Consider the following 19,978-nt stretch of genomic DNA (forward strand, 5'->3'; position numbering starts at 1 on the left):
TCTGATAGTCTCCAGATAAGAGTTCAGCATTAAGAAGAGAATTGCCTTTTTTAAAATTCAGCTATAGGTCAGCTATATATTTAAATATATATAGCTATATAGGTCAGCTATGTACTTAAATCAGCTATAAAAAGCTAGGCACATTTCTGAACCTCAGTTTCTCATAGGTAAAAAGAGGATAAGACTACTTACCTGTTTTTTTTTTCAGAATTAAATCATACGTTGTATATAAAATTATTTCCACTGTGCTGAGCACATACTAGCTATTCTTAACTCCATATAGAAAGAAAATTAGTTACTCTGCATGTAAGGGAATTTATCTTCTGATGAGCAAATCAGGAAGCCTTCTAGGACTAAAACAGAATGCACTTCTTTTGGGCATTAATGAGTATATCCATTGAAGTACAACCAGGGAACTAGAATCTCTAAGTGGCATGGAATAAAGGACTAGATCTTATTCAGTTGAGGAGCTGGCAAAGATGCCTCAGCAGAGCCAGTGGTTGGGAAGAAAATCTAGACATGAAGTGAGGAAGAACAAGACAAACCAGAACCCATGAGCACAAACCAGAGCATTTCCTCCAACTTCAACAAGAAGCTGGTACCCTTCTCCATGGAGATTCACAGATTCATGGTCCCATACTCAGGTGCTGAAGGAGGAGATCCGATTGGAGCTGAAGGAGTTGTAGACCTGGCTGCTGACTCACACCAGTAAGGCAAGCCAACAGAAAAGTAAAACAATGTGTATCAGCTGCAGCAGTGACTGACACCCTGCCCTGACCTTCGGAGCAAAAGAGCTGCTGCTTTACTTGTATTCTCCAAAACTGACACAAATTTACATAGTGGCCAACCCTAAACTAGAACCATATAGACAAAAGAATTCTAAAACACATAGTTCCTTCCAGCTTAGCTAAATCGATGCAATAGGAAACTACCAAACTGAGGTTTCCTTCTCTGTGGCCATTATCAGTGTTTACTGTGTAAAACCTGCTTTGAAAATTCTCTACTGAGAGTATGTATGAGGTTCAGTGGTAAAATAAAAATCATAAATTATCATAAATCTAGAGTGGATTCAAGAGTGTAGCCTACCTCTATGAGAGTACCATCTCCACAACCTACTTCTTTAATTTACCAAAGCATATACTGAGAAATACATCTTAGCCAAATGCTGAATCTTCTTCACTTAGTTGCATTTTAAAATAATGTCCTCAATTTTTATCATATGGTTATTACAAGAAACAGCCATATGAAATACACTTCTTCATTTGCTATAAAATGTTTTTTGATATTGTATTTTCTATTTCTTTGTACCTTCCATCATATATATTTTTATAATTGGGTAAAAGCTTTGGCTCTGTGTGGTGACAGTATATGTAAAGATCTGATTCAGTTTCTGGCACTATGATAGTGCACAAATAGTATACCCTTCCTCCAACAGTACTACCAAAATGTCCTCACCAGTGGGCTGAGAACAAGCAAAATGTAATCTAGGTGCATTTGAGGTAACCAGTTCTGAAGAAGTGGCAGCAAATATCAAGCCCTCCAGAAATTTAATTTTTTATACTGAGATTGCGTAAGTTGCCTCCTTTCTTTTACTCAGTTTTCTCATTTACAAGACAAGTGTAGCACTGCAGAGAGGACTATGAAAAATGCCATCTAAATTGACAGCATAATGATGATTTGATTCCTGCTGCAAGCGCAGAAGTTAAAATATCTCCCCATCAAGTTCTTTTTTCCCTTCTGTTAGATAAAACCAATTTTCCTTTTTTTAGTCTTAAAATCATGTTTTACTATATAGTTCAGTATTAAAAGGAACAGTCTGAATTATATATCTCAATTATTTTATAAAATAAATTGCATATAGTGACTTTTGATACTTTTTAAAATTCTATTTTTATACAGTACTCTTTGAAAAATATTTCTGTTATGAAAAAAGTCTCTAAATCAAGAAAACTCTATTAAAACTACCAGATGTAGAAACATTTGAAGTAGTTGTGTTGGAGAGCTTGTCTATTATATAAGAGCAAAAATATCAGAATAAGAGTTTAACAGAAACGTAGTATTAATATGATAAAGATATTTAGATAAAAGCTAGCATTCTTGGAACAAATCATACTGACACAGACTTTCATAATGAGAAATATGTACATTATATCAGAGAAATCAACCTAAAAATAAAGTTAAAGTAATCAGAAAAAAACTTTGATTTCAGATTCTTTTACAAATAAAACCATTAAGTCCACAACCAGAAAAGTTTTTCAGTAAATATGATTCAGTCACATCATTGCTGACAGAATCATCAATCATACCATAATTGTGACTTCATTTGAGATTCTTGGGTTTCATGCATCTCTGTTAGAGGTGATTCTTTCTATATTATTTATTTCTCTATTTCTTTTACACATAGTTTATTTCCTTGTCATTCATTAGCCTGCAGGTAGCAAATCTGGTCCTCTCCATTTTTTCTGGTTATAAACATTTCTTTGTCACAAAAGACAGGCAAATCTACTCTTATTTCTCTGACACCTAAATTTCAACGGTTTCTGTCAAACAGAAGTGTCAGGAGTAGGAGCTGCCCTAGTTCTGCTTTTCACCTGTTAGAACTTGCTGCCTCTGTCTCAAGTGCAAATCTATGTTAATTGTACACATCAATCAGGCACCCCAAAATAGCTGTATCTAATATGGCTGGTGATAAGTTATTTCCATACATGGTGGAATTCAAACATAAACTAAGTGCTTTTCAATGAATAATCTAGCATTCAGTGTTAAGACTGACACTGATTACAGGTATACATATAATATTTCCTAAAACATCAATAATTAGGTCTCCATTGGTGATCATTAAGTGGTTTTCCACTCATTTTTAAATTATGATCATGGAAAGTTATTGTTCTATGAGACATACTAAGAACATGTGGTCCAAATCCCTGATTTTGCAGTTGAGGAAATTGAGGTCAAGAGTAGTCCAGTAGCTTGATCAAAGTCATAGAGCTGGAATATAGACTGAAATATGAACTGAAAGTCAGGTCTCCTGATTCCTACCACGGTGTTGCTTCATTGGTAATGTGTGCTCCTTTCTTGCTGAGAAATGAGCATTCTAAGTGTATCACTCCAACTGATTTGTTGAAAATAGACTGAAGGGGCCAAGGGTAAGTGTGGAAGCGGGGAGACAAGATAGGATCTGGTCAATTCAAGTGAGAGATGAGAGTGACTTAACCCTGGGTGTTAAAGTGGAAGTGGTGAAAAGGGGTTGGACTCTGGATATGTTTTGAAGGTAACTGGACAGGATGCGCTGACAGGTTGCATATGAGGAGCCATGAATCATAGCCCATACCTCAGTGTCCCACACATAGGTGGTGAGTAACTATTCAATTCATGCCTTCGACAGATAATTGTATGTCGCATCCTGTGCTAGGAGCTGAGTATAGAGTGGTGACCTAAACAAATGGTTTCTGCCTTCATAGAACTAATATAGTAGGTAAAAACCATTCCTTCAGAAAGTGAGCCAAGTAATTCCAAAGCATTGCGTAGTATTGAGGAGTGTTTTGGGTGGAAAATGGCATAACACAACGAATCAGCTCAAGAGAGTAAAGAATTAGTCAAAAGGCAGGCTGGATCCATGATTTTCTCATCAGTATTGACACAGGGTTTTCTAATTGAACTGAGTTCTGTTAATAGGCTTGTACTGAAATGTAATTGCAGTCCCATCTCTGTCTACTTAGGCTGGGCCTTATAATATTATCGTACCTTAATTTCTGTCTCAATTGCAAAATTAAGATGTTACCATGAGCCTTCCTTTCATGCAGATATTATTATAAGCGGTTGCCCAGAAACTCCTGTAAATCTTCTTTTATAACCTACAGAGCAATATAACTTGCTAATTAAAATAAAATTGAGAAAGCATGAAAATTAGAGATTGATGAGATGTTATTGGTTTGAATTATCTCCATTGATGTAAAAGTGTTTTTCTCACTGATAATCTTTCTGCTTTGGAGAATCATTTCTTTTCACATAGCAATGTACTTGCATCACCTGTCATGAGATGTTTTCATAAATGGATGTCTTAGTGCCAGAAGCAGTTTTTCTCTCTCTTTAATTGTTACTATGACTACATAATACTTACTTGGGAGGCAGTAATGCATGTAGTAGGAGTATAGGTTTTGGGGTTGACAGACCTGGCTTTGAATTTTGACTCTACCCCTACCTGTGTGATCCTGAGCAACTTATTTATGCATTCTGGGTCTCAGTTTCCTCTTTCTTAAAATGGGGTTAATGATAACCACTTTACATATGTATTATAAGGATTAAAATGGATCAATCATATCACTTATAAACACTTGTAAGTGCTTAATATTGTGCCTGACACATAATAAGCCCTCAGTAAATGATTATTATTTTGAGCTAAGGATGGCAGTTCTTATTTCCCAAGGGTATTGATTCATGTTAGCCTTCCTGAATATTTTCCAAGTAATCACTTCCCTTCTTCCTACATTACCACTGTGTAGGAACAGGAGGACTCACCTTATGGGATCCTGCATGAGAGTCAATCACATCCTTCCTTCAGAATCTGATACATATGACATTCTTTTTGATGGAACATTAACTCTGCCCAACCTAAGTAGTTGTAGTTTGACTGACCTTCTCTAGATTCTTACCAATTACTGTCTTTTTGTTCTTATTTGACTGTTAATTTACTAGTTTATAAAGCATGCTTATTTTTGAGTAAGTGTGGAGCCATTTTCAGTTATACATGTACCCCGATCCTAAAATGAAAGTTTAAAAAAAATCAGGTCGACCTGACTGACAGAATCCAGAGCTACCTCATCCCACTCTAATGAAAGACCTACGGTGTGTGCAGTGCCACATCCTTCACCCTGATTGACTCCAAGTTTTTCTTTCATGCACCAGAATGAGCAAGGCCACCAACAACAGCAGACTTAAGTTCTATGCTGTTATTTCTTATAAATGGAAATTTTTTGACTTAATATTTAGTTCTATTGTCATCCTATCCCATTTCCATATATTTACTTTTTTCTTCCTACATACAATAATTAGAAAGTTAAGAGAAAACATTTTTTGTAAAGTAAAATCTCAAAGAGTTTTACTTGTTTATTTAAAAAAAAAGTGTGGAAGCAGCTATCATCTATCTCAAGTGTTTCAAATTGTTAAGCACCTTCTTTTCTTATGTATAAGAAAGAAGCTATTGGTTTGACTAGTCACTGAAGAAATCTTGGAACTTTGCAGAAAATTACAGTAAGAGGAAATTGCTATTACTGCAACAAGAGAGTACTTTGATTGCAAATTTTTCCTTAAGTGTGTCAATTTGCAACTTGAGAAGAATTTAATAGTAGCTGAGCTTTCAAAATGTAACACAGAAACTGATTTTTTTCACAATTAAAATAAGTGCTTCTGATAATTTGAGGATAAGAATGACCCAAATTACCCTGCCCCCACACTTCTCCATCCAAAAGAGTGGGGAATGAAGTTTGAACAGAACATCTGTGGACAGAATGAAAGACAAATGGTCTTTTCAGGCAAATGTCTGAAAAAGGGATCTTTCATAGCCAAACAGAATACTGTTGCATGCATCGCCATGGTTAAGAAGATCAAAAATACTTTCATAATAGCCTTTTATTTTAGCACATTCTATTTTTATGGAAAGAATTATGATTTCAACACATTCATTCATAATTCATATAATTATTAGCATAAATATCTTTTGACACAGATTTAATGTACTTTTGCCAGGCATATTGTGAATTTAAATTTAAACTGTTAAATGCACTAAGACAATCTCAGTGCAAGTAGTGCTGAAGGAGATTGGATAAAAGAAAATTCTTCTTATCTACCAAAAGGAATGGCCTATTAAAGAACAGAATTTTCAATAATGTATTATACATGGATTCATAGACTTCTTCAAGTTACAACAGTCAGCTAATTAAGATTACAACCTGTATTCTTTGCTGATGGTTTGTTCAACATCCATTCACATAACCAGTATTTATTGAGTGCCTACTGTGCTAAGTCTTACTCTAGGCAGAGGACAAAGCAATACATAAAACAGGCAGAATTGCCCTTTTTTAATGGAGTTTATATTTGGAGGAAGTCCAGGTGATAAACAAGAAATATAAATACTTAAGATAATGCTAAATGCTCAGAGGGGAAACAAAGCTGGGGAAAAGAACAGAAAGTATTGAGGGCAATTGGGATAACAATTTTGGATAGGGAAGCTTGGGTAGAATTTACTAAAAAGAAAGCCTTTGTGTAATGACTTGAAGGAGTTAAGGGAGTGAGCCACAACAACATCTGGGCAAAAAACATTTCAGACAGAAGAAACAGCAAGGGTGAAGGTCTTGGGATGGGACTGTACTTGGCATAATCTAGGAACAGCAAAGGTAGCTGGAACAAAATTAGCAAGGGGAGAGCAGTAGGCAAAGGTAACAGGGGACCAGATCATGTAGGGCCTTCAAGTCATTGAAAGGATATAGGCATTTATTCAGAGGGACATGAGAAACCATTGATGAGTTTTGCATATAGGAATGGCATGATTTAAATCATATTTTAACCAGATCACTCTGGCTCTTGTGCTAAAAATTAGAGGGGGCTGGGCTTAGTGGCTCACACCTGTAATCTCAGCACTATGGGAGGATAAGGCAAGCAGATCACTTGAGCCCAGGAGTTCGAGACCAGCCTGGGGCAACATGGTAAAACCCCATCTCTACTAAAAATACAAAAATTAGCTGGGCATGGTGCTGTGTACCTGTAGTCCCAGCTACTCAGAAGGCCAAGGTGGGAGGATCACTTGAGCCCAGGAGGCAGAGGTTGCAGTGAGCCAAGATCATGCCACTGCACTCCAGCCTGGGTGACACAAGACCTTGTCTCAAGATAAATATATATAAATATATATATTTATATATTATATAATATATGTATAAATTCATAATATATATAGTATAAATATATTAGAGAGGGTAAGAGCAGAAGCAGGGAGAACTGTCAGGGGGTATTTCAGTAATCCAGGTGAGAGATTGTGGTGGCTTAGACCAGGGTGGTAATAATAGAGCTGGTGAGAAAAAGTCATATTATAAATACATTCATTGTGAAAACAAAGCTGGTAAAACTTGCTGATGGATTGGCTATGGGGTATAAGAGAAGGAAAAGAGTTAAAGTTGACTCCAAGGTTTTGTACCTGAGCCACTAGGGAGGAAAAAAATGTAATTACTATTTAATAAGATATAGAAGAGTAGGAAAGAAGCAGATTTGGCTGATGAGTGATAGATATCATGAGCTCAGTTTTGTACATATTAAATCCGCTCAGTTAGGCAGGCTTTAGCTCAGTGAAGAAGTCCTGGCTAGTGGTATGAATTCTTAAGTTGCTAAAGATCAGAATTTATGGAACATTCTTAGAAAGTTCGAAGAACTTTCACCCAGATGCTCACTATAATAAACAGAAAGTGCTAGTGAAGGCATTAGAAAGATTTTAATAAATGATGTTTTTGGAAATAATGAAGATGGGAATTTTTAGAGAATTGGACTTCAAAAATGCTAACAAGAGAAATCCATTTTTGGTGATCAATAAGCGTTACAAGCTTGTGCTTTAAATTCACATACATACACACCCTCACACTCACCCTACCCTAAACACATAGCAATAAAATGAAATAAAAGATATGGTCATGGTCAAAAATGAAATCTAATCTCCAGGCACCAGAAGGAACAAAAATGCTCAGTGATAATTGGGACCTAAAGCCACATATCTTAGGCACCGAGTCCAGAAAAAGATAGAGATGCCTGAGAGTCTTCTCTAATGAGTATCAGAGAACCAATGGACCTCAGCTATGTCGGGAATCTAAAAATTGACTCACGAGGTGTAACCAACTGGGAAGGCAAGCAGAGCTTCCTCATTCATGAGTAAGGAGGTTAAAGATGCAGTTACTAAGAAATAAATAAAGATACAGCTACTTGTATAAAACTGAATTCCTAGGTGTCTACAAGTAACAAAAACAGATACTCAGAACCATGGGCCATGCCTCTCCCACTTGGATTTCATGGATGGAACTGCAACCCATTGCCACCACTAAAACGCCTGGTTAGTGTCCCAAGGAATGGAGGCAGAGACAGCAAGACGCTTAGATAAGAGGGATGAGTGCAAAAAGAAACATCCCTCCAGGAAGAACCTTCCACCCAAGCTAAAATTCCAAAGCATCTAGAGAAAATTAATACTTTTTTAAAAAAGGCAATGAACTAAACAATGAGGTGATTTTCTTCACTAAATGCAAATTACAAGAAGGTCACAAAAGCCCTTAAAATACATTTTTAAGTAAAAACAGGAAGGTTAAACAGTGGATATTCAAAAGAGCCACTATCAACTAGATACACTGGAAATGTAAAATATATGAAATAAACACTCTATCAATAAGATAAACTTTAGATTAGATTAGATACAGTCAGAGAAAGAATTAGGAAATTGGAAGACAGTAAAATGAATCCCCCTAAAAGGCATCACAGAAATATGAAAGGATACAGAACATGAAGGACACATGGAAGATAAATTGAGAGGTACCAACATATGTCTAGAGTTTTAAAAAGGGGCTAGTAAAGAAGACCATTTGAAGAGATTTTCAGAATTAAATAACACTTTCAATACAACACAAAAATTGCCAAATAGAGTGAATTAGATAAATTGTAACCTAGACACATAATAGTGAAACTGCAGAATATTAGGGATAAAGAGAAAAATATTTTAGAAGCTACAGAGAAACTAAAGACAGATTAAAACAAGCAAATGACAGTGTAACTACAGATGGCTTAAGAGAAGAAAAATAGATGCAAAAAGAAAATAAAGTAATACATTCAAATTGCTGAGGCCCAACTCAGAATTCTATACCCAGCCAAACTATTATTCAAGAGGAAAGGATTTTCAAACATTAAAACTAGGAGAGTTTGCCACTCACAGACTGCTGTGAAAGAACTTCTAAAGAATATACTTACTTGAGCATAAACTTGGAGGAAGGGTAATCTGAAGCTAATATGAAATATACATGAATGAGATATATTATGAATTTTTACCTCATGAGAAATACACTTATCATGAATGCAAAGATTCTAGGCCTCTTTCATTTTTCAGTTAGTTGTTGTAGCACCTTATATGATCAGCTGTGTTATGAATTACGGTCATATGTCTGTTTTTAATGTCTTGCTCTTATTAAATTTGCATAATCTTAAAACTGGAAAAAAATGTACCAATTAAATTTCTGTCACTGACAATGAATAATTCCATCAGTTCTGCTAGAAAAGATGATACAGGATGATAAATTTGCACCTCAGGGGTGCTTACTAACACTGTAGCTGATGACATAAGGAAAACCCTTTCTGGAGATTATTTATGTCCATTATTTATGAATAATGAACAGTTTCTAATATAAGTTTGTAAGGGATCTTTTTGAATGTGAGGCTCTTTTGGATGTCCCCAAGACCACCTACATGTTCAGTGATTTGCTAGAAGAACTCATAGGACTCAACATATAGTTGAACTCACAGCTAGGATTTATTAGCAGTGAAACAGCAGGAACCTACAGACAGATCAGTAAGGAAAAAAGACACCTGTGGAATCTAGAAAAATCTATGTGCAGGCTTCCTGTGCTCTCTCCCTCCCATGATAGGTCACACAGAGCATACTCTCCTCCCAGCAGCTAAAATTCAATCACATGTGTGCAGTGTTTCTGTCCAGGGAAGCCCGTTAGAGATTCAGTACCCAAGGATATTGAATTGGTCACGTAGACATCCTCTGCCTAGCAACTACCAAAATTCCAGACTTCCAGAAGGCAAGTGAATAATCAGTGCCCCATGTGGGCAAAATAATCTTATCATTTAGGGAAGCTTCTTATCAGTATAGGGAACTGTTTACCAGCCAAGTTCCTAGATGCCAACCGAGGGCAAATACTGCAAGTAGGCCTTTCTAAGATGGCAACCTCAGGCCTGCTACAGTAACTCTTTTCTGCACAGAGACCTAACTGTATAGTTTTAATAGATTTTCCCATTACTTCCGAAAGCATATAATACAATTAACTTTTTCATTTTAGAAAATGTCAAGTCAATTGGAAAAATAATAAAATCTCTCTTAAGAGAACTTTATTTTAATATTTATAATGTCTTTAAAAGACATCTAAGGCTTTGCTTCTTTGAATGATGGATAAATCTGTATTTAATGTCTTGGAGTTTTCAGGTTTCCAGTGCACTGATTATACTCTGCAGTCATGATCTTTATGGAAATATATTTATAGGAAAAGAAAAGATAATCTTGTTAAAAAGAAAACCTGGAGAGTGTAAAATATGTTTCATGTAGATTTTTAGAGTAGACATTCAGGTTCTATGGAATAGCATGCAAAAAGCATAGAAGGTACATTATATAACCCAGTTCTTTCAAGCTGTCTGTAATCTATGTAGCTTTCTAAAAACAAACCACCTCCATCTTTGTCATTTTTCAAAATAATGAGCTGTAAAACTATAATGATTACTTGCAGAAATACAAAGGGAAAAAAAAACCCCAATCAGTAATTTTACCACGAAACAATGTAGGGAAAATAACTATCTGTAAATTAGCTATACTTAAGCACAGTAGCCTGAGTTATTATTTGAGTTATTATTTTGAAGCAAAGTGCATTCAAGAAAATCAACACAGCATAATGGGTTTTATCTTTTATGCTTTCTCTCAAAATTTGTGAATTTCTATAACCATGCATGCTGCAAAGTTTGATATGTGTGTGTGTATGTGTGTACACACACACACATATACCACATACATACATATTTATAATGCTGTAACACTTAGGTGATTATTTCTGGAAAGCTTTGTATGTCAGCAAATTATCTGACCCTTATCTTTAGGACTGATACACATCCGTAGTACTATGTTCATTAGACTTATATAAATCATATACAGAACAAAAATTATTATGTAAGTAGAATATTATTTAATGAGCAATGATACTAAATAATAAAGTATCACAAAACATGAATTTATTGTGAAAAAAGACCAGCAAATTTTATATAAGCAAAATCCAGTTGCCCCTTATAGATATATCTTCGTAAAGAAAAAGAAGAATCTGTAACCTGATTTTCATTTTGAAGGAATATCTGTGAATTAAAAGCACACATGCTATCTCTGTTCCCTTTTAGCTGGCTGATCATGTGAATGTAATGAATCTTATTATACCAGTGAACAATATGGCTTAGTAGACTAACTGGAGCCAGTGATGTGTAGTCATTAATTGAAAGTTAGACCAGTCAATATAGTTGTGGGTTTTTCTCTAGACATATCAAGCTCTTCAGGTACTTAGCATGGAGTGAACAGACAGGTAGGTTTAACTGGGATGGATGTTTAGCTTGGCAAGTATGATGCAGCGAGCATGGTCAAGGGAACGATTATAATGATATCCCATGGAAACTAAGAGGAAAGAAAGAAATACAGGCACAAGAGGGTAGTTAGGTCAATGAACTGGATGCCTCAATGAAGTTTTTTTTTAAGTGATGACATGAAGGTATTAGACTATGTAAACCATATGAATTAGATACAGTGGCTGGTGTGTGCTTTAGATATCAAACATATGATTATGGGGGTAGGTAGCTGAGGAGTGGGGAAGTAAATGTTATTAGAACTGAGGAACCAGGGTGCTGACATCATCTACATGAAGATTAGTCACCAATAATAGTGACAGAAGTAGGCATGAGAAAAAAATATTGTTCCAAGTGCTGAAATATGTAGGGACTAAGGAAGTAGGAGATCAGTAGGTGATGGTGGCTTATGTAATAGAATGAACTTCATGTGAACAAAGGATAGTCATATTTTCCTGCTTACTTCGTTAGATTTTGTGAGACTCAAATGAGATACTGTCTGGCAAAGCACAATATACCCGTGAAAAGGTACAAAGTAGTGTGTATGTGTAAAAGCCTTTAGTTTTACCAAATGCTTTGTGCCCTGATTTCTCTGCCTACAAAATACGGGTAAATATAATATCCTTTCCTGCTTCACAGGAGATTAGAAAGTTAAGTGACATGATGTATATGAATTTGTTTTGAGGCTTTGTGGGGAAAAAGTTCTTCCCCTAACAGTGTTTAGAGTCATCATTTAGCTCTTGAGAGTTCTGTGTAGCGTGCTGGTGCTCTGGATCACACCCTGAGTATCAGATAACATTCTTTTTATCTTTGATTTTAGACATTTCAGCAGTCCTCACTGCAGCACAAATCAAAGAAGAAAAACAAAGGTAAGAAAAGGAAATGAAACCTTTACCTGCTTATTTTGCTCTTTGATAATCCCCAACACACTTCATCCATGCCCTCTTTCTTGCCTGAGCCCAGTGTGGTTTAGAAGAGCACAACCCCCTTGTGCGAAAGCTGCCAGCTTCTTCTTCAGTGCAATTATAATACAAGGTACCTTTTACAACAAATGATCTCAATAAGTTTTGAGAGTGGTGTTACATATTTCTGATTAAGATGTGTGTCACTTATGTGAGGGAAAATATTAAAGATTTTTATATTTTTCTAGTCTAATACAATATAAAATTTTTTAAGATTTTCAAGAACTCATACTTCTTTTTGGTATCTATAGATTAATCCTCTACTTTCATACCTTTGACAAAATTGAAAGAGCATTTCCACCCTTTAGGTCCTATAGCAGGCAAGAGCAAAAGACGAATTTCTTGCAAAGATCTTGGCCGTGGTGACTGTGAAGGCTGGCTTTGGAAAAAGAAAGATGCGAAGAGTTATTTTTCACAGAAATGGAAGAAATATTGGTTTGTCCTAAAGGATGCATCCCTTTATTGGTATATTAATGAGGAGGTAAGATAAAGCACCTTTTGTTTTCTCATCCATTCTCTATCTTTAATCAAAAGAATCATTTTGAGACTTATATTTTAAAATCGTATAATCACCTTAAGGCCAATTCAGTAGACTTCTGCTAGGTATTTTTCAATCCACCCTCTTAAAATGATTGCATGTTGGGGTTCTAGAAAGATAGCTGTCTCAATTATGCTAATGTAGCAACATATCTGAAACACAGATGAAGTGTAGTAAAATTCTGTATATCTAAATAAAAATGCGAAGCTAATCCAAGCAGTAGCTTAACTAAAAGGATTATATGTGGAAATTTGACATTAATTTTTAAATGTCTTGCTTTTGTTCAAAATTTTACACTTTTTTCTGTTTTTTTTTTCTTTTTAGAAGTGGGGAAGGGGAAGCCCTTTACTAATTTAAGTAAACTAATACCACCTGAATTTATTTCCATTTTTCTTTAAAAATGATCTAGTAGACTAGTTTTGAAAATCTGCAAGTATTCATTTCACTTGGCCCAGTGGGGGGGTATATATATAATACATTTAAATTATTCTTATGATTTTCTGGGGGGTTTTAATATAACAGATTTATATCCAGAGGAGTCATATCAAAACTTATTACGTATCTTGACAGATATGCCAAAAACATTTGTTGATATTCCCTTTATTCTGCATTTGCTTTTATTCCTTTGCTATAGCCATCTACTAGTTCACTTTATTAGTTTTTTAAAACAATGATTTCTGCTATTACCTTATTTTATAAAAAATGTACATGGCTTAATGTAGTGTGCTGGGTGAATAGTCCAATACTATTATGTTAAGACATTCATCAATTTGCGTTTGAATATTGTTGAAATATAATTTAACAACATTATTATGCCTACGATTATAACACATAATATCTAGAGAATTTTATGTTCCCTAGACAGGTTATAATGTAGTGTTATGTTGTGTTTAAGAGTAGACTCAGAAATCATATCACCTGAGTTACTGTGCCATAGTTTCTTCATCTGCAAAATGAGAGTAATAATAATGCTTATCACTGGACTATCATATGGATGAAATGAATCAATGCCTGGCACATACTGAGTGTTCAATAAACATATGGTAGGCTGGGCCCAGTGGCTCACACCTGTAATGACAGCACTTTGGGAGGTTGAGGCAGGAGGATCACTTGAGCTCAGGAGCTTGAAACCAGCCTGGGTAACATAGTGAGACCCTGTCTCTACAAAAAATTAAAAAATTAGCCAAGCGTGGTGGTGCACGTCTGTAGTCCCAGCTACTTGGGAGGCTGAGGCAGGAGGATTGCTTGAGCCAGGGAGGTTGAGGCTGCAGTGAGCCATGATTGCACCACTGCACTCAGAGCAAGACCCTGTCTGAAAAAAATGTGTGCTATTAGTAACATTTTTCAAAGGGACCTCTCATTTTATTTGTAAAATCTTGAATTAATATTTTTCTATTTAATGTAAATGTCTATATCACCTATATAAAAATATTTGGTTGTTTTCTGTACTTTTGACATTTTTGTGGCAAATCACACAATTACCTAAAATATCCTCTGCTTCGCTAAGTGTGTCTTATTTTAAATGTAGGAAACAAGCCATAATTTTACCTACAGTTTCATTTAATAGATATATATTAAATACTTTTTATATGCCAATCAAATATTATCAAGATATAGTATCTCTATGTTTCTCTTTATTGTAAGGTCACTTGCAGGTTTGTCTGCCACATACTAGATTATATCCTGTCTTTCAAAGTTTAAGTGATGAAAAACTGTGGCCCCTTTTTGTTGAACTAAGTTTCATTCAGCAAGTTATTGTTACTGTTAGCCTTGTGAGAGATGAGTGAAGAATTCTACAGTATAAATTGCAAGAAATACCTTTAGTATGATAATATTTTTAGGAGAAATGTAAAAATCCCTCATCACATCATTATGGGGAGATAATAACTACCTCAAAATATTTTAAATTGTTCAAAATTTTAAATTTTTACATTATGAATGTCAAGGGTAAAATAACATAGAAATTAAAGTTGGGAAAAGGATTTAAAAATACTGTCTTGTCCTTACTCCAAGATTGGAAGAAAAAATATTCAAATACTGAAAAAGTTTAATACTACTCTTTTTCATAACACATATTCAGTCACTATCAGTAGCATCAGATTTTTGTTTTGCGTGGAAGCTTAGCAGTGAAAGCAGTCATACAAATATACAATCTAAAAGAATCGAGAACTCTTTTTTTCCTCTGTGATAGTGGATGGGAGTATAATCTCACTTGAACTTGATATATAAGGAGCTATGGATATAGCACAGATCAAATGAAAGTTAGAGATAGTAAAACTCAGAGGAGCTTGATCATGAGCAGAACAAGGGATACAATGATTAAAGCATTTAGCAAAAGATAGTTTTAGCTTAGTTGGGATAACTCGTATCTAACATAATATTTTGGATAATTCTTCTATCTTGTTTTTCCATCCAGCATTAGAGAGAGCAGGATTTTATGGATTTTATTCCATTTTCCAGGTGAAAAATGACCTTTATATATATATAGCACATACCCCAAGCCAGATATTTGAAAGTCAAATTGACCTATTTCATTTGTAAACTCTTGAATGCACAGAATAATTGTTATAAGACGCTGATGAGCTTGCAGAGAAGACAAGAATACTTATATACTGTTGATGAGAGTATAAATTAGTTCAGCCATTGTGGAAAGCAGTGTGGCAGTTCCTCAAAGAGCTAAAAGCAGAACTACCATTCCACCCAGCAGTCCCATTACAGGGTATATACCCAGAGAAATGTAAATCTTTCTGCCATAAAGACACATGCACGTGAATGTTCATTGCAGCACTATTCGTGATAGCAAAGACATGAATCGACCTAAATGCATATCACTGACAGATTGGATAAAGAAAATGTGGTACATATACACCATGGAATACTACGCAGCCATAAAAAGAATGAGATTATGTCTTTTGCAGGAACGTGGATGGAGCTGGAGGCTATTATCCTTTGCAAATAAATGCAGGAACAGAAAACCAAATACCACGTGTTCTCACTCATATGTGAGAACTGAATAATGAGAACTCATGCACACAAAGAAGGGAACAGACACTGGGGCCTACTTGAGTAGGGTGGATGGGAGGAGGGAGAGGAGCAGAAAGAATAACTATTGGGTACCAGGATTAGTGCCTGGGTGATGAAATAATCTGTACAAAAAACCCCTGTGACACGCATTTACCTGTATAACAAACCTTCACGTGTACCCCTGAACCTAAAATAAAAGTTAAAAATAATTAAATAAAAGATCATTGTTGCATAATTAGAGAAAATCAAATTTGATAAGAGATTTGTTGGAGGAAAATTGAATCAGTGAACATCCCTATATTTTACATCTGAACATTAAGAAAATAGAAAATTGTGAATTACAAAAGTGGACTACATTTATTTTATATGTTATAAAAGTGTATATATGTTCTGACCAGAAAATTAGTTATAAAACACATTCCACTTTGAGAATTAAAGAATTTTCCATTCTCATTTTAATATGAAAAAGACTTTTTAAAAGTTCTATACTTTAATTTGTAGTATTCTAAGTGTTCAAAATATATCTTCAATTTATGGAGTACAGCAGGTAAGCATTGAATTCTTATCTCTAAAATGTCAAATTTAAGGAATTAAAGGAACGGATTTATTAGTACAGATATCTAAGCCATAGTTACAGAGTATCATTACCTTCACACCTTTGTATATAATAAACTAACCAAGAGTCTTGGCTCTTCAGGATGAAAAAGCAGAAGGATTCATTAGCCTGCCTGAATTTAAAATTGATAGAGCCAGTGAATGCCGCAAAAAATAGTAAGTTGATTTTATTTGGGAAGAGGGAACGATAGTTTTTTTTTTTAATTTCCAGCTTTTAAATTATAGGTTGCTCATTTAATGCTTTCACATTGAGGTAATAAGAAAGCAGTTTTGTGGGCAGAAAATTGAACTTTTTACTGATTTCTGTCACCATGATAGAAGCATTATATATGTGAACTCGGGTTAGATGTTGAGGTAATTTTGCCCGTCAGAATTATTTGGTTCAAACTTATTTCCCGATTTGTAATAAATGTACTTTGTTTCCTTTTGCAGTGCATTCAAAGCCTGTCATCCTAAAATCAAAAGCTTTTATTTTGCTGCTGAACATCTTGATGATATGAACAGGTAAAGTATTTCAGAGTATGTAGAAGGTCAGTGAGGCCTAGAATTCTAAATTTTCTACAGTAGTTCTTAGAGAATAATGTCACTGAAGTTTCTAGATCAATCAGTTTAAAATAAAATAGACCCAGAATAGCTCCATGCAGCCATATCTAATTTTAAAGAACATCATTTAAAAAGTCAAAATAAACTCGTTAAATATTTTTGTCAAGTTTACCAAGACCATATACAGACCCAAAAAATCTACCACCAAAAAAAGGGGATTTTTTAAGTTCATTTCAATAATATGTCTTAAAATTGACTCCCAGATGGGGGAAAAAGAGATGTCTACCAAAAAATCGGACTTTTTGAAGTACTGAGTATTTTTGACAGAATATTCATCTCAATAATTCAGGCCTAAGAAAAATTAGTATTTCTTTCTGTCACTTTTCATCTTTCACCTGACAGGACCACAACCAACAAATCAGATAGCTCAGTGGTTACTTGGTGGCTCAGGGAAAACTTATATGTACATTTTTTTTCTTTTCTCATCACCTACCACATTCTGCTTCATGTTAATACTTTGGCTTTTATGAATTTTGTGCTTTCTTCCTTTCTCTTTCCTTTCCCCTCTTCCTTTTCTAGAATTATAGAAATTGAGTTTAAGATTCAAAATTTTCCTCCTTTCTATAACTTACTAGCCAGTACATATTACAAATATAACTTGCCTACAGTTAGGGAGAGGCAGCATAGCATCATGGTCAGGAGCATGGACTTTGCAACCAGACTCTCTAAATCCCAGCTCTACCACTTAATAGCTGTACAGCCTTGGACAAAGAACATGACCTCTTCATTCCAATATAGTAATGTCCAATCTATACAAGAGGTGGATGGGGCTAATAACCAGCCCAATCTCAGCTCTACACTGATTAGCTGTGAGACCTTGGGCAAGAAACTGAACCTCTCTATGCTGAGGTATTGGCCCTTTAATAAAGTGAAAATAATAATGACCCCTATCAGTAAGACTTTTATAAGGAGTAAATAAGCATACATAAAGGACTTAGAACAGTGCCTGCTAAATTATAAGTGCTATATAAATGTTTACTATTAATATATATTCCTTTTATATACGTTGGGTTCTTACTCCATCTACCTTTCTCTAAAACAATTGTACCCAGGCATTTTTAAGCACAAAACTGTATAGCTGCATAAATTTGCTTGAACATACTAAATGAACACTTAATGTCCTTTTATAAATAATCTTGTTCTTTGACATTTGGGAATACAAACATGTTTTTTTTTTTTTTCAAAGCAAGGATATGAATACAAGTAAATGGCAAAGAAAGATGGTGTTGAGAGCACTTGATTAAAACTTTTATTACTAATAAAGGAATTGAGCCTTTCGTATAGTTTCCATAATCTTCTCTTAATTCATATAACTTATCATTCTTGAAATTTCACACCAAGCTATAAAATTTAAATAGTTTTTTCTCCTTGTTCTCAAAATGAAAATATTTATTCACATTCACATGGAGAAGGAGAGGTGTGATACTCCATTTTATGTTTTAATTATTTTATAATTCCACTGTTCTAGTACTTACTATCCATTTTACCATATGTTAAGCTCAATACCCTTGGGATAAATACGAAGAATTTTAATCATGACCACACTGAAATTAAGTGGCATACATGAGCATATCGTATCTTACAAGATGGATGCACTAGAATCCAGCCAACTCCAAGAATTAATACAATGTAATCATTCACGATACATGCTAATTGGGATCTTTTTAAGCTTAGAAGTTGCCTCTTTCAAAGTGCATTTTATGAACTATAAAATCCTTCTTGGCCCTCATTACCCACCCCAAGTTATCAGTAGCTTCAAAAGGATGCTGATGTCACTGCTCTTTCCTAATATTTTGTGGCTGTATCTGGTTCGGGATATCGCAGAAACTAAACCAAATTTGTGTGGTTCATTTTGTTGGTTTTCTAAGCAATAGGTCAAAGAAAAAAAGTGAAACATTAAAAAGGCCGTCTCCACATTATACATTTAAAAGTGCTGTTTTATGTAAAGCCTGCCATGGCCCACTACAACTTTAAGAATTTAATTGTCCCAAAATACTGAATTTTATTTTAATTTAATTAAAATGGATTTTTATTGTTTTGCTTTGAATTTTGCTTTCTAAAAAATAACCCTATTCCTAATGTCTACTTTCAATGGGAAGATTTTTAATTCCTTGTTAATAGAAGGGGGAAAGAGTCAGTGCTACAAATATTCACAGAGGATTAATGATGGGGAGGAACACCCACCTACAGCTTTGTCAAGTCACCTGACTGTTACATAATAGCAAGATGATCTGGGTGTTGGTTTGTTCTATATGTAATCTTTTAAAAGCATGTATCTAAGTCTTCAAGAGATTATATATTTATAAAAATTATTATAATTATATAACGTATGTGATTATTTCATAATTTTTTAATATCATACCTACTTCTTATGAAAATACACCATGTTTCAGAGAAATATATTTTTCTGTTCCTCATTTAAAAAAAACAAATGTAATGCTGGTGGTGACAGGACCTAGTAATTGGTGTTAAAAAGTTATCCTTACATTTAATTTTCTTCTGTAAAATCATACACGTATATATATATATATATATACACACAACAAATATTTATATATGTGTATACATACACATACACATAGAATATTAAAATATCATCTTCTATTTTGAGAAGCAGTAAGTTTGATTGTGAGGTCATTTGCAAAAACACTTTTAGGCACCCCACTACTGTTCATCTGTTTCATCAGAAATAAGCACTGAAACATTAAAAACTGATTTTTTTCTTGTCTGTGTAAAATCTGTGGGGATAAAATAAAACATCATAGTGCTCAAGTATTCTGAAGACTTATTTACTGAATTTGTTTGGCCTATATATTCCTTACCATGTCAGTACACATGTTCTTGT

At 34.5% G+C, this 19,978-nt stretch overlaps 1 protein-coding gene across 8 annotated transcripts in view; it reads left to right on the top strand.

Annotated features, from left to right (window-relative positions):
* The window catches only part of CNKSR2 (connector enhancer of kinase suppressor of Ras 2), a 280,256-nt gene that overhangs the window by 203,836 nt on the left and 56,442 nt on the right, over positions 1–19,978 (top strand). For all 8 annotated transcript variants that reach the window (XM_016943171.4, XM_016943172.4, XM_024353188.3 and 5 more), the window contains 4 exons: positions 12,212–12,260; positions 12,662–12,834; positions 16,613–16,686; positions 16,963–17,034. In XM_016943171.4, the coding sequence (XP_016798660.1) occupies positions 12,212–12,260; positions 12,662–12,834; positions 16,613–16,686; positions 16,963–17,034 (368 nt within the window). The remainder of the gene's footprint in view (positions 1–12,211; positions 12,261–12,661; positions 12,835–16,612; positions 16,687–16,962; positions 17,035–19,978) is intronic.

The sequence above is a fragment of the Pan troglodytes genome, chromosome X, assembly GCF_028858775.2.
Source record: "Pan troglodytes isolate AG18354 chromosome X, NHGRI_mPanTro3-v2.0_pri, whole genome shotgun sequence".
In the NCBI taxonomy this organism is placed as follows: domain Eukaryota; kingdom Metazoa; phylum Chordata; class Mammalia; order Primates; family Hominidae; genus Pan; species Pan troglodytes.